The 14,565-nt window shown below is 52.1% G+C and overlaps 1 protein-coding gene across 1 annotated transcript in view; it reads left to right on the forward strand.

Moving 5' to 3' along the window:
• CRTC3 (CREB regulated transcription coactivator 3) overlaps positions 1-13,624 on the forward strand; it is a 97,934-nt gene extending 84,310 nt beyond the window's left edge. The window contains exons 11-15 of the mRNA XM_020289107.2: positions 2,700-2,998; positions 7,344-7,538; positions 7,626-7,706; positions 9,725-9,827; positions 10,104-13,624. Coding sequence (XP_020144696.2) covers positions 2,700-2,998; positions 7,344-7,538; positions 7,626-7,706; positions 9,725-9,827; positions 10,104-10,312 — 887 coding nt within the window. The 3' untranslated portion in view covers positions 10,313-13,624. The remainder of the gene's footprint in view (positions 1-2,699; positions 2,999-7,343; positions 7,539-7,625; positions 7,707-9,724; positions 9,828-10,103) is intronic.
• Positions 13,625-14,565: the final 941 nt, after the last annotated feature.

The following is a 14,565-nucleotide window of genomic DNA, read 5'->3' on the forward strand; positions in this document are numbered from 1 at the left end:
GATCTCAGAGACAACAGTGGCCTTCCTGTGTCTGCTGACCCTGCCGACAGTGCGCTTTGCTGGTTCTGTTTCTGATGGGCGTGACGAGTTCGGGGCAGCTCTGCTGAACCTCATGCTTTATTGTCTCCACCAGCCCATGTACCCAGGGGGCTTGGGGGATAAGGTTTGGGAGTCAAGAAATACACATCCATTCTATGTTGGCTGACCAGTGTCAGCGGCTCTTATATGATGATATTTTATAATTTAAGCCATCTCTCTAGATTCTTCCAATTTTTCACTCAATTTTAAAAGAGTATTTTGAATTTTAGAAAATTTGTAGTGGATATGATGAAACTAAGCCTGGTATTGGTATATTTCAATGCTTCAATCAATTGAAGAATTGATTTCAGAGACCACCTCTATTTTTGTTTTTTTGGTCTTGGGGGTCATTTTTATTATTTTCAATAGTAGCAAATCTTTCATCCACTGAAATTGGGTTTTGACATTGAGAAATCAAGTCATACATGGGAAGATTCAATGTAAAAAGTGAGTGACCAAGCCACAGTTCCAAGTCATTGACTCGGATTTTCAGAAGTGCTTGAGTATGTGGCATCAGCTGTATTTAAAAAATGCTGCCCATAATGTGGCTTGGGTGTCACTGTGCAGCTTTGATTGTCCGCACCTCAGACCCAGTGTTGCAACGTGACTGTTTGCTTGAACCCTGAAAGATGCCCTCGTCTGTGACCAGGCAGGTGCCGTGCCCGTAGTCGCGGTGGTGCGGCGCAGGCCCTGGCCGTGAGGGTGCTGCCGCGGAAGGTGCCACCTGGAAGGGAACCTCAGCAATGGTGTCCAGGTGGAGGCAGTGTTTGCTGGTCTCCACTCTGGGTTCAGTGAGCTTGTTTATTCAGATCAGAACTCACCACCTAAGTGAGAGTGGTCACCCGAAAGGTCCCTAATGATCGCAGTGACGCCGCCATTGTGCAACATAATTTTAGGTTTGAATGATTGTTTCCAGAAACCAAGTTTATTTTTGGTTTGGGGTTTTTTATTTTATTTTATTATCCTTAATAGCAGCAAGTCTTTCATCCACTGAGTCTGGGGTTTTGATATTTAGGAATCAAGTCGTGTATGGGAAGAGCTAATGTAAACAGTGGGCGAGCAAGCCATGCACGCGGTGCTGTCCGGGATCCAGCGTGCTGCAGCGTGTTCCGTGGGATCCAGGGTGTTCTTTCTGGGGAAAGCGCTGGTCTCTGAGTGCTGAGTTTGCTTGATTTGCTTCATAGTGGAAACTCTCAAAACCTTTAGGCTTTTTTATATTCAAAGTCTGAGCGATTTACCTTTGAGGTGAGTTCTCAAAGAACAAGGAGTCCAAGGTCACAGAAACAAAGAAGCGTCAGTGGAGAAGGGTCTCGGGGAAGCTGGCCTTTCCCAGGACAGCCTTTGACACTTTGCTCCAAGCTGAAAAGTTCACGTTCAGTCACTGGCTAGATTCCTCAAAATAGCATCATTTTGTCCCAAACACGTCAGAACCAGTGTCAAGTTTTTATAGTTTCTGCGTGCTCCTTAACATGTGTGGTACACATATATGTAAAAGATGTTTAAGCTTTCTTTCTGAGTTTTTCTTTTTTTTTTTTTGGAAAGAAAGGTGATGCTGATCTTTCTGAGTTTTTTAAAGATCTAAACTCAGATATGTAGCTCTGATTACTATTTGAGCCAGCCGAGTCTCTGATCTTTTTGTAGATTGTCGTATGGTGGCATAATGACGTAGGGTTTTATCATAGATCACTTCCTACCTTCTAAAACTACTGTTGCCAGCTTAAAATTCTTGGTTTCGTCATTTCTTCATTTCTACAACTTTTAACAAACAATTTTTATCAACACAAAACAACACACAGTCCTGCTCACCCCGGCGGCGGGTACAGGAGGGTGGGGCCTTTCAAACACGGCGCCGCGGTTCAGACGCACCCGGCGGCGGCAGCATGGGAGGGATTCACTGAGCGAAGCTGGCCCTGTCAGCTGCTAAGGATCAGCAGTGCAGGGTCCCCAGCCTCACGGAGCTTGCGGCCTAGCGCCCTGCACCGTCAAAATGCCGTTCCCACACTTCCTTGCTCACGATGACATTCACCCCTCCCCTCCCCCAATAAACAGAGCACCAGCAAAAACCTCCTTTGCCCTGCGTTGGATTGGACTGGGATGAACACTTTCCTGAGAGTCAGAAAAAGAGGGGGGGCCCTGGGGTGGGAGGCGAGGGCGTATCCCTTCCTGGGACTCCCTAGCGAACCGAGGGCATGTAGAGACGCCACCCAGGCAGCTCCCGAGGCCACGGCGGCTCTCAGGGAGAGGATGTCCTCCAAAGGCAGCAGGGGCCCAGGCAGCAGGCTTGGGACCGAGGCGTGTTCGCTCTGAACGGAGTGTGTCGGGCAGCCCTGGGGTCCTTTCCCTGGGTCGGCGCTGAGCACACTGAACGTGGGCCTCCCCCCACCTAGTCTTGCCCGCCCCGCGGTTGCCACGTGCTCGCGTGGCTCTTGGGGAAGACGCACTCTCCTCCCGCTGGTGCTGTGTCTGTTGGCGTGGGTGCCTGTCCCCCTGCCGCCGGCATGGCGGGTGAGACTTCTGAATCGTTGGCACACGTGATAGTAGGAAGTCGTCTTTAATTTTTGGAAAACGAAAGACTGGGTCTGAAATTATAACAAGTAACTCGTGAACCTGTTGTCTTCCAGGCCTGCAGAGTTCTCGGAGCAACCCCTCCATCCAGGCCACGCTCAACAAAACGGCGCTGTCCTCCTCCCTGAACAGCCACCCGCAGATGTCGGCGGCCGGCGCGGCCGCCCTGCACCCCTCGCTCCGCCTGTTCTCCCTGAGCAACCCCTCTCTGTCCACCGCCAGCCTGAGCGGCGCCCCGCGGCGCAGGCAGCCCCCCGTCAGCCCCCTCACGCTCTCCCCCGGCCCCGAGGCCCAGCAAGGCTTCGGCAGACAGCTGTCTGCAAGCAGCCCGATGAACCCCTACGCCACCTCCCAGGTAAGACAGACAGACAGACAGGCCGCGGTGAAACGGGCTGAAGCGGGTGAGGACCGCCTTCCTCCTCTGGGTGTTCCGGATGGGGGGCATCGCCACCCCGAGCGTCCGAGAGGTCGCGTGCAGTCAGCTCTCTCTCACACGCGAACCAGAGCAGAAGCGTGAATCATGCAGAATGCATTAATGATTTTCTAGCTGCAGATTCACCGTGTTGATTGCTCTTAAGCAAACATTGAACAATTTTCAGTCACTATAACTCACAAACTTGGGGTCGGGGGGAACGGTGGGGTGTGGACAATGCAATCCGGGTACGTCTGCGATGGCTCAGGGAAACCAGGCTGGGATTTCACGATCGGTGTGGGGAATCAGGCAGACTCTGTAAGTACGTTAAGCCACAGGGGAAAGCCAAAGGAAACATTCGATACCTTCCCGGAGCTTTGGTACTGGATTAGACCTCCTCCCTAATTGCAACTACGGATTTAAGAAACAATACTTGTATTGCTCATGAAATGGTAGGAGTAATGAGGATTATATCTCTGTGAAAGGACTAAAAGAAGTCTCTGGAAGAAAGAGATACATTTTGAGGTCACAGGCCTGTTACAGATATGCAGGGCTTGAAACGTTGTATTTGGACTTGTTGATTGTGTCTTTATTCTGAACTCTCAGGGTGGTTCTCTTATCATCTTCATCAGTGACTGTGTTTTAACCTATTGGTCACACCCTAGACACATTTTAACATCATTAACTATTCACCACTTCACCATAAATGAGTAATGATTTAGCCAGGAAGAGCTGACAGAACACAACAGAAGGAGTGAGAAGATTTGGTTGTTAGTCACTCTTTACCAATTACTAACTATGGCATCTTGATTATATGCATAATCCCTTTCGGGTGGGTGAGAGGGCATTTCATATTTTTTTTTGATGATATTTTTTTATATTATCAGATTGCCTTTAATTTTATTTTGCAAGATTATTTTATAAAGTATCCCTGCTTTCTACTAATGGCTACATTTTAAGGAGACTATGGGGAGAGAGTATCCCCTTTTAGATTTTTTTATTTGTTTAATATTTAGATTTTAAAAATTAATGTTATTCATACACATAGTTTAAAAACTCAAATAGGCAGGGCATGGTGGCTCACGCCTATAATCCTAGCACTCTGGGAGGCTGAGGCAGGCGGATTGCTCGAGGTCAGGAGTTCGAAACCAGCCTGAGCAAGAGCAAGACCCCACCTCTACTATAAATAGAAAAGAAATTAACTGGCCAACTAATATATATATATATAGAAAAAATTAGCCGGGCATGGTGGCGAATGCGTGTAGTCCCAGCTACTTGGGAGGCTGAGGCAGGAGGATCGCTTGAGCCCAGGAGTCTGAGGTTGCTGTGAGCTAGGCTGACGCCACGGCACTCACTCTAGCCTGGGCAACAAAGCGAGACTCTGTCTCAAAAAAAAAAAAAAAAGTAAAAAGTCAAATAGTTCTAAAGGGTTTGTTGTAGAATAAAAACTGTCTTCCCCTCTCCCACTAACAATATTTCTCACTGCCTAGAAATGGCAGCTTTCGGTCATTTTAGCTAATCTCTTTGGTATAACCATATGATTTCATGCTTATTTTGTTCCAGGTTTTTGGTGTTGGGCATTATCTAATGATATCCTACCATCAAAGATTAGGATTTAGTTCTTTCAATTCTACTGCAACCTCCACCACATACAAACACACACACACACCCATTTCCTCCCCACCCTCATTTATAATAATCTTGGCTAGAGGCCGGGGATGGTGGCTCATACCTTAATCCCAGCATTTGGGGAGGCTGAGGCAAGAGGATCACTTGAGGCCAGGAGTTCGAGACCAGCCTGGGCAACATCGTGAGACTCTGTCTCTATTAAAAAAAAAAAAAGAAAGAAAAAAGACTTGCTAGAGCAATACTCAGTGTTTAGTGTTTTTGTGGTCATAAAAATGTAGTCAGAGTTGAACCACATAGTATACTATGAAATAACAAAATGAACATTTTTTTCCTTGTAGAAGTTAACAAATGGCTTGGCATAAGTCTGGATATTTGGTGGGTTCCTTTGAAGGAACCAGATCCCCAAGTGCTGCCCCTCGACCCAATCCAAACTTCACAGAACAAATCCCTTTGTTAAAAGGATCTGTTCTGTAAAATTTGGGTTCAGTTAAAAGGCAGCACTCAAGGATCCAGAAGGCCACATTGTGGCCCCAAGGCCACAGGTCCCCACCTCTGGCTAGACACTGATATCCTTCATTTCTGGGAAATTTTCTTTAATTTTTTCTTCAATAATTTCTTCCCTTCCATTGTCTCTTTTCCCTCTTTCTGGAATTCCTACTGTTGGATATCCTGGACTTTTCCTCTATTATCCTTATTTTTTTTCTCTTTCCTCTTTTTCCTCTTTGTTTATTTGCTCTGCTTTCTGGAAGAGTTTCTCAACTTTATCTTCCAACCCTTCTGTTGAGTTTTCCCTTTCTGCTCTCATTTTTAAATTTCCAGGAGTTCTTTTTGGTTCTTTGAATGTTCCTTTTTTATAGCATCGTACAGATGCAATATCATCTTTTGTCTCTCTGAAGTTTTCAGTGGGAGTTTTTGCTCTGATTTCTTTTTATTTCTTTATAATAGAAATTTTCCACATTGCATAAGGTAGAGAACATAATATGATATAATGGATCCTTCTATACCTATCATCCAGCCTCAACAATGATCCGCATTATCTTATTTAATCCATATCCCCGCTTTTAAAACAATTTATGTAGAGACACATATTACAGATATTTCAATGTGGATCTCTAACAGATAAAGATTTTTCTTATTTTTACTTTTTTATTTTTGAGACAGAGTCTCGCTTTGTTGCCCAGGCTAGAGTGAGTGCCATGGCATCAGCCTAGCTCACAACAACCTCACACTCCTGGGCTCAGGCGATCCTCTTGCCTCAGCTTCCCGAGTAGCTGGGACTACAGGCATGCGCCACCATGCCTGACTAATTTTTTTTTCTATATATATTAGTTGGCCAGTTAATTTCTTTTCTATTTATAGTAGAGACGGGGTCTCGCTCTTCCTCAGGCTGGTTTCGAACTCCTGACCTCGAGAAATCAGCCCGCCTCCGCCTCCCAGAGTGTCAGGATTACAGGCGTGAGCCACCGCGCTCGGCCAAGATTTTTCTAATAGCCTAAATATTACACTTTTGTTTTTCCCTGACTACCTCCTCCTACCCGGGTCTGTGCGAGTTTCTGTTCTCTGCATGTCTGCCCTGGTCTCCGGCCTTTGTGTCAGGTGCCTTCCTCAGGGCCCGGTGGTCGACCATTGGTGCTCTGCTCATACTTAAGAACAGGACACCGAGAAGCTGACTGGCAGCTGCATGCGTGGGTGGGCTTGTTGAGTGTGCTCTTCATTGTAGAATGATCTAGCTCGGTCACTTCCTTGGGGAACTTCTGAGGTCCTAAGTTTTAGGGTTCCTCTTGGGCTCATCAGATTCCATAAAGGACACCATGCCAATCCTGCCTCTTGGCAGATGCCTGGATTCTAGCGTTCTGAGAACCGAGTTGGGAAGGTCCAGAGACCCCTGGCGCGCAGTAGGGAGGGCGGGCAGCACAGAGGCACAGCCAGGGCAAGGGCAGGGCCACTGCCCCTCACGAAACTGTCGCCTGATCCCCCTGCTCCCTGCCAACCCCAGCTTCAGGGCCTTTTCGGGATTTGCTGGTGGGAGTCAGATGGCCTCTCGGTCCCCTGCGGCCAGCTTGGTGTTTGGCTCTCGGCTCTGCCAGGCTGGTCACCGCCCGTCCGTCTGCTTCCCTTGTCCAGATTCTGTTGCTGTTCTCTTGTCTCCCATCATCTTTGTCCTCGTGTTGTTCGTTATCGTTTGAATGTTATTTATCGTTGTTTTAGTGTGGTTTGTTAACATTTATTGTTGTTTAATGTTGTTTTAGTGTCTCGTTTTAGTAGGGTTTGGGGAGACAGCAGAGCTGAGTGCCTTTTTCAGTCCTCCATCTTTAACCAGAAATCGTGGGCTTAAAAAACAAAATAAAACATGATTTTCACGGAGAAAACCGAGAGGAAATTGGTTAAATTGGCTGGTTTTTTTTTGTTTTTTTTTAAGACAATAGAAATTGTCATTAAATGGGAAATGCCCTGTGGGGAAGTGAGATTTGAAATACTTTGAAAGAACAGACAGCAGCGTCTGGGCAGAGCTTAGATACCAGGGTGAGGGAGAGCTCAGGCTTCTCTCTCCCTTCGACATTTCCTGATCCTGAAAGACTCACTACTAGAAACTCAGAAGCTAGCCAGAGCCTTTGTTTGTTTGTTTGTTTGTTTGTTTGTTTGTTTGTTTGTTTTGTAGATGGTGTCCTCAGATCAAAGCCAGCTTTCCTTCCTGCCCTCGGAAGCTCAGGCCCAGGTGTCCCCGCCGCCGCCATACCCCGCGCCCCCCGAGCTGCCCCAGCCTCTCCTCCAGCAGCCCCCCGCCCAGCAGCCCCCCGCCCAGCAGCCCCCCGCCCAGGAGGCCCGGTCCGACTTCCAGTTCCTCCCGTCCCAGGTAAGTCCCCGCAGGGACGTCGGAGAGTGGGAACGTTTGTTTTGCTCCGAGTTCCAGGCTAAATGGTCACCTCCTTGTTCCCTGAAGGGCTCGTCTTTGACCAACTTCTTCCTGGACGTGGGCTTTGACCAGCAGTCCGTGAGGCCGGGCCCAGCCTTTCCCCAGCAGGTAGGCGACCGCCACCGTCTTCTCCTTCCTTGGCGCATCAGCTGCGCGTTCAGGCTGTTCGGCGTGCAGGACCCACAGGCAGACAGGCCAGACGCTCTGCCCCCGGCTTCAGATGTGTTCCTAGGAGAACAGATGTGTTCCTAGGAGAGCCCTGCGAGGCCGGCGCGGGCTGCCTCGTTTAGCGTCAGGCCTCCCAGAGGAACCGTCTGGGCAAGTGGTAGAAGACTCTCGATGACAATCTCGTCATAGAATTATAGAACCATCAACACTGGAAGGGACCACAGCAGCCAACTAATGTCCGCTCATGTTGAGGAAACTGAGGCATAGGGAGGGGTGGGGCCTGGTCCCGGGAGCAGAGTTGGAAAGTGGCACCCAGCACTGTGTGGCCTCCCAGGAGAGCCTGGTCTCGGGGGCGGTGGGCGTACTTCCGCAGGGTATCTTCATTCAGCCCCTTCCTTGTGCTGTTTAGTTTCTCCCTAATACTGACCATTTTTTTTTTTTTTTGAGACAGAGTCTCACTTTGTTGCCCAGGCTAGAGTGAGTGCCGTGGCATCAGCCTGGCTCACAGCAACCTCAATCTCTGGGGCTCAAGCAATCCTTCTGCCTCAGCCTCCTAAGTAGCTGGGACTACAGGCATGCGCCACCATGCCCGGCTAATTTTTTTTTTTGTATATATATTTTTAGTTGGTCAATTAATTTATTTCTATTTTTGGTAGAGACGGTGTCTCGCTCAGGCTGGTTTCGAACTCCTGACCTTGAGCAATCCGCCCGCCTTGGCCTCCCAAAGTGCTAGGATTACAGGCGTGAGCCACTACGCCCGGCCGACCATTTTTAATAGTCCTAAATTTTATAGTGTTTAATAAGCATAGATTGAGTTCTAGGGTGCATTAAGGAGTGAAGGAACAGTTGAGCAGTTTCCAGAACTTAATAGTAATAGTTGGTGTTATTATACTTAGCTATTACACTTAAGTATTGTTATACTTACCTATTTCCTGAGTGGGCCTTGTGGTAAGAGCCAGTAGTCCTTACCTTCCCATTTTCTAAAGAGCCCATTTTGATCCAGGTGAGAATCAGTGTTTCCCTGAAAAATGGTGGAAACTCCTTCTTTGGGGACATTTGAAAAAATGACTTAGAAAATTAATTTCAGGGAAAACACCTAAAATCGGCTCCAGTTCTAACCAGTCCTCATGGAGGCTTATCATGGACAGGTGCTTACCTGAGCTTCTCCCTTCTGAGTAGGAAAAGGGCACACAGAAAAACACTGTCTGTCTTCTGGAAACCAAAGAAAGAGTCTATCACCTCCTCGGTTACAGATGGAGCCTTTGAAGTGTTCCGCCAAACGGCGGCTGGCAAAGGCCTTGGTGAGGCCGAGGAGGAGAGATGCCTGGGGCCCCAGAGGGGCTGCGGAAACCATGAGCACCGGTGTCCCCCAGGCTGGGCTGTGTGTGGATGGGGAAAGGTCACCCGCACTGTGCACCTCGGGGACCCTCCTCCACCCCAGCATCCGCCTGCCCGTCACCACACAGCGGAGCACTCTGGGGTCCGAGAAAGAAGGGAATCTGGCCGGGCGTGCTGGCTCACACCTGTCATCCTAGCACTCTGGGAGGCCAGAGATGGGAGGATCGCTCAAGGTCAGGAGTTCAAAACCAGCCTGAGCAAGAGCGAGACCCCGTCTCTACTAAAAATAGAAAGAAATTAATTGGCCAACTAAAAATATATAGAAAAAAATTAGCCAGGCATGGTGGTGCATGCCTGTAGTCCCAGCTACTCGGGAGGCTGAGGCAGGAGGATGGCTTGAGCCCAGGAGTTTGAGGTTGCTGTGAGCTAGGCTGATGCCATAGCACTCACTCTAGCCCGGGCAACAAAGTGAGACTCTGTTTAAAAAAAAAAAAAAAGAAAGAAAGAAGGGAATCTAAGACAGTTTGCACGTCCGGGTTTGCTCTGAGAGCACATTGCACGGTCCACTGACTCCTTGGGAGCCAAACCCTTCCTCACAATGTGACCTTTGATGCTTCCAGGTGCCCCTGGTGCAGCAAGGTCACCGAGAACCGCAGGACTCGTTTCATTTGAGACCAAACCTGTATTCCAACTGTGGGAATTTCCCGAACACCATCCTGCCAGGTGAGTGGCCACCCCCCGCTTCCTTACCGTTCCTATTTCGCTGCGTTTTCACAGACGGCAAAGTAAGATGGTTGTGGAGCTGACTGAACACAATGTAGATTCCAGGGCGGGAGCTGTGTGCCTGTGAGTGGTCAGTCCCTGGCGCGCACTGTCCCGGCTGGGAAGGTGACGGGGAGAGCACGGGGTGGGGGTGGGGAGGGCCTCAGGCGTCATCTCAGTAGCCGGGGGCCTAGCACCTCCTAATCACACTGCCCCTCCTCTCGCTGCTCCTTGCAGAAGACTCGAGCACCAGCCTGTTCAAGGACCTCAGCAGCGCGCTGGCCGGCATGCCGGACGTCAGCCTGAGCATGGACTCCCCGTTCCCGCTGGAGGAGGAGCTGCAGATCGAGCCCCTGAGCCTGGACGGGCTCAACATGCTAAGCGACTCCAGCATGGGCCTGCTCGACCCCTCTGTTGAAGAGACATTTCGAGCTGACCGACTGTGAACAGACTGTGACCAAACCGGAGAATTGTTTTCTGAAACAGCCAAAATAGAACGGAATAGAACGGAGCCGGCTAACACCCCTGGGCTTTAGTTACCCTGACACGGAAGCAACCAGTTCCGCAGCCCCAAGCTTTCAGGCCAGGTCCCATCTCGGCCGCGGCGGGATCTCTAGACCACAGAGCTACGTACTGCCTCTCAGGCCCGTGCCGGAAGATGCGTCGCTGCGTCAGGCTGCTGCGGAGCTGCCAGCGCCGTCCCCGTGCCGTGACACCTTTCTATGGGCCATGCGGACAGCCAGCGCGTGAGAATAGCAAACTCCCCGTGACCGGGGCCTCGGTGGCGTTGCGCAGTGCTCAGAACCACTGGCCTGCCAGCGCTGCACACGGGACCTGGAGGGGGCGGCCGGAGGGGTGGCCGGGGCCGGCGTAGGGGGCTCGGGTCACGCAGTGCCACCAGACCTGCAGACGCCTTCTCCAGCCTGACCTGGAGGGCGCCGACCAGCTGGGGTGTCCCGGGGCAGAGAGCGGAGGGCCCGAGCCTGGCTCGCTCAGGTGCCTTGACTATAATATGGAGACGTTTGACCACAAGTCGGACGGCACGCTCGCGTGAGGCCACCCGAGTGCTGATTTGTCTCCCGGTTTGTCATCTTGTTTCTGCTGCTTCACCACACCTTTTCCTTGCGGACGGGAGGGAAAGGAAGACTGTCTTATCTCGTCACAGAAAGGTTCCCTGGCGACGGATGGGCCTGAAGAGAGAACGGTGTCCCCTCCTTCTTGGTAGCCAGGGAGGAAAGCAGGGCCGGGCGGGGGGACCGCAGGGGTCTCCCAGGCACAGACATCTTCCAGACAAGCTCGGGGCAAGGACAAGGCCAGGCCTCCCTCCCTGGGACCGGTGGAGGGAGCCGCTGCCGGCCCTGAGCAGACCCGGCAGCTGAGCTTCCCGGTCCCTCCCCAGAGCTGTTTCTCTGTGGACCAGGAGTGTCATGTCACCCACTAGACTGTCAGCTCCTTGAGCAGGGACAGTGCCTTATTCGTCATCGAACCCCCAGTACCCAACAAGTGCCTGGCGGCGTGCTCTGGTGTGCCAGAGTCCATGCTGCGTGACTGCGGGTTGAATGCTTGGATGGATGGGTGGATGGATGGATGAGAATGAATGAATGAATGAACCTGCCCTGCTGTAGGGCAGTCTAATCTGTAGCTATCCCCAATCCCTGCCAGATCTTCTCAGAGCTTTAGCTTTTCTAACACTTGTGCCTATGGTTAAGCACGCACTTTAATACGCTTCTAACATTGGTGACCAAACTGCGACTCTACTGGGCACCGGTCTCCCCGGGGCCGCGCTCGCGGCACGGAGGGGGACGCTGTCTTCTGAGTGCGCCCACAGCGGCCCCGCGCCAACCGAGGTCCCCCGGTGCTGGGGCGGCGGGGGCCAGGCCCCACCTCGAAAGATCTTCCCTTTCAGATCCATGTCTCACTCTAAATGGCTTTCGGTAGAGATTCATTCTTCCAGGCTGAAGAAATAGTTTACAGTAAAATGAAGCCCTAATTCATGGAGCCATCATTAGTCATTAATCCCTTATCATGAAACAGTCTGAGCAGATCTCCTCCCCCGCCTGCCTCCCGGCCTTGGGCCAGGCCTGGGCCCGAGCCCCGCGGTCGTGTTTGAGGGGGGCGGAACGCCGGGGGGCTAGGCGATGCGAAGGCGGGGAGGAGAGCCCGGCGGAGAGAGGAAAGATGCCGGAACCTTTGCGTGGACAGCCACTGCCCTCTCGGGATCCCAGGTGTGCCGCCGAGCGTCGCTGGACCGCCCCCGCCCAGAGAAGCAGGTCTGCACGACGAAGGTCTGACCCTGACACATCCGTCCCTTACCGCAAGAAGAGTCTTTGTCACCGGATCTGGGCTGGTTAGCCTTTCCAGACCTCGTCCCGCTTTGCTGCTGCCCTCAGAGGCCTTATCTCTGACCTTCAGGTCACCCCCGCGGCGCACCACTCCCCCTTCCCCTGGAGGCCGAGTGTTCCTGTTTAACATTTGCCCCAACCTCCAGGGCCGGATTGTGAAATCAAACGCCAGTCCTCCCCGCCCGATTTCTGGCTCAGGAAGGGGCTTCTGGCCTCCCTTTGCAGCCTCGTTCCCAGTCAGACTTTCAGATCCCTTTGTGCTTGGGATCTCAGAGGGGGGCGGCTCTTTGTTAAAGTGAAAGGGCCTTTCCCTGCAATGCTACCCGCCCCCCCCCCCAGTGCCTAAAGAAGCCAGCTCCTGTGTCAAAGGCCCCAAAATCTGATCTCGCCCTTCAGCAGGGAGCGGTGCTCATGTTGTAAGAGTTTTAATTTTTGAAAAAGAGGTTGCAGCATTATCCATGCTTCCCATAGTGCCTTACCCGTGGGGATCACCATGTTGGGGTCCCAGTTCACTCTGCATGGCATCCCTGCCTGACAGCGGGAGACCCCAAGACCTACACGAGGCATTGCCGCCCCGGGGCGTTCTCCAGGGCATCGTGGGAGCGGAGGCTTGCAGGGGAAGTGGCCTGCTTGGGGAAGTACAGTGATGACAATGTGCTTTAGGACGGAATTAAATTTGTCCTTAGGCCCTTCAGTCCAATCTTTTCTTGCAAAAAGGTCTTGGACATTTTACAACCCACCTTGCCTGGGTGGAATCAGGGACACGCCAAGGACAGTGTGGCCCTCACCCTTCAGCGGCTGAGCCCGCACTCGTTGCTGCCTTCGTAACAAACCTGCCAGGGCCCTCTGCGTCTGAAGGGGCCACACACTTCAGAATAAACTCTCCTTCGATACTTGGTTTTGTCACAAGCAATCGATCGTCGTACTACTGCCATTTCCTAGCAGTTACACAGCATAGAACTGAAAGCCTGTGCGTGTTTCCATTTTTTCCCCTCCGTGTGGTTGTGGTTTTTAGGACATAGGGTGTCAGGAGAAAATTTTCTTGATCGTGTCAAGATGAACATCAGTTCTCCTCCGTCCTGTTGCATTTCTCCTAAGTCTACTGTACATCGCCTCAGCTGAGACGCTGCACATCCCAGTCTGTTCGGTACCGACTCCCGTCTGACCCCCGACTCCCGTCTGACCCCCGACTCCCGTCTGACCCCCGACCTGCGCACAGAGGGTCCCAGTGCGCTGTTTCCATCGCCTGGCGGATGGGACCATCGCCGCCGCTAATCAGACTTCCTGCCAGTGTCCTGACTCCCAGGACCCCCTGTTAAACAATATTTAAGGAGTGGAATTTGTATAAAGTAGCCTCCAAGTTTTATAATGCATCATTTTACAACTTTGATAATTAAAAGCAGCACAGTAAGGTTGCATCTGCCTTTGGTGTTTTCCTTCAGCCTCCGGTGAGCTGTCGTGGCGGGAAGCCCTTCTCGCCCACCCAGCCCTCCCGGCGCGGCCTCCAGTTGGGACTCTGGGCCTTGGCGAGGCGGGCCCTGCACCAGCGCTTGCCCGGCGTCCCCACTACAGGTGTCTGGGCACTCGGTCCCTTCACCTGGGGCAGCTCTGTCTCCTGCCCGCGGCCCCCCCGCCCCCCCCCCCCGCCAGCGCCCCTGCTGCAGCCCCCCCCCCCCCCGCCCCTGCAGGGTTCTCTGCAAACAGCCGCACCCAGCCCCGTCAGAAAAGTGACCGTCTCCTTCTGAAATCTTACTCAGAAATCCCATTTCTGACCTCAGGTTTCCACGCCCCATTTCTGCTCTGGTGCACACACACCCCGTTCTTTAACTCCACTGAGGATTCTGCCCCTTGTCCCCTCTTTTTCTCAGCCTGCCTGTCCTGTCCTGGCCCTTCCTTCCAGCCTGGTCCACCCTCAGCACCCTCCTGCTCTGATGTGCCACCACGAAACTCGGGCTGAGCTTCATTTGTTGCTGCTGGGAGCCCTGTTGGAAGAACCCAGCAATGCCAGTGTCCGCCGACCCAGTCCTCGCCTGCCACCCAGGGCGCCCACACCTCCGCCTCAAGCCCTCGCGGGACTTCGCAGGGGCCTCCTCTCTTCTCGCCCAGCAGTTCCAGGCCATCGAGGCCAGCTCCCTGAGCCTTCCACTTGCTGCCGATTCTGTCCCCTTCCCCTGTAAACTTGCCTGTCTGTCCCCGTCCTACTGCCTTCCCCGTGCCCCTCTGCCGTACCTGGCTTCTTGTTTTGGTGTGTGCCATTGACCTGATCTTTTTCCAAGGGCTTGTTGCCACTCCCCTAGGCCTTCCGCCCAGCCCTCTCCGTCGGCCTGTGAATGTGCTCTGTCTCCCTCCAGCCCCGG

The sequence above is a fragment of the Microcebus murinus genome, chromosome 7, assembly GCF_040939455.1.
Source record: "Microcebus murinus isolate Inina chromosome 7, M.murinus_Inina_mat1.0, whole genome shotgun sequence".
Taxonomy (NCBI): domain Eukaryota; kingdom Metazoa; phylum Chordata; class Mammalia; order Primates; family Cheirogaleidae; genus Microcebus; species Microcebus murinus.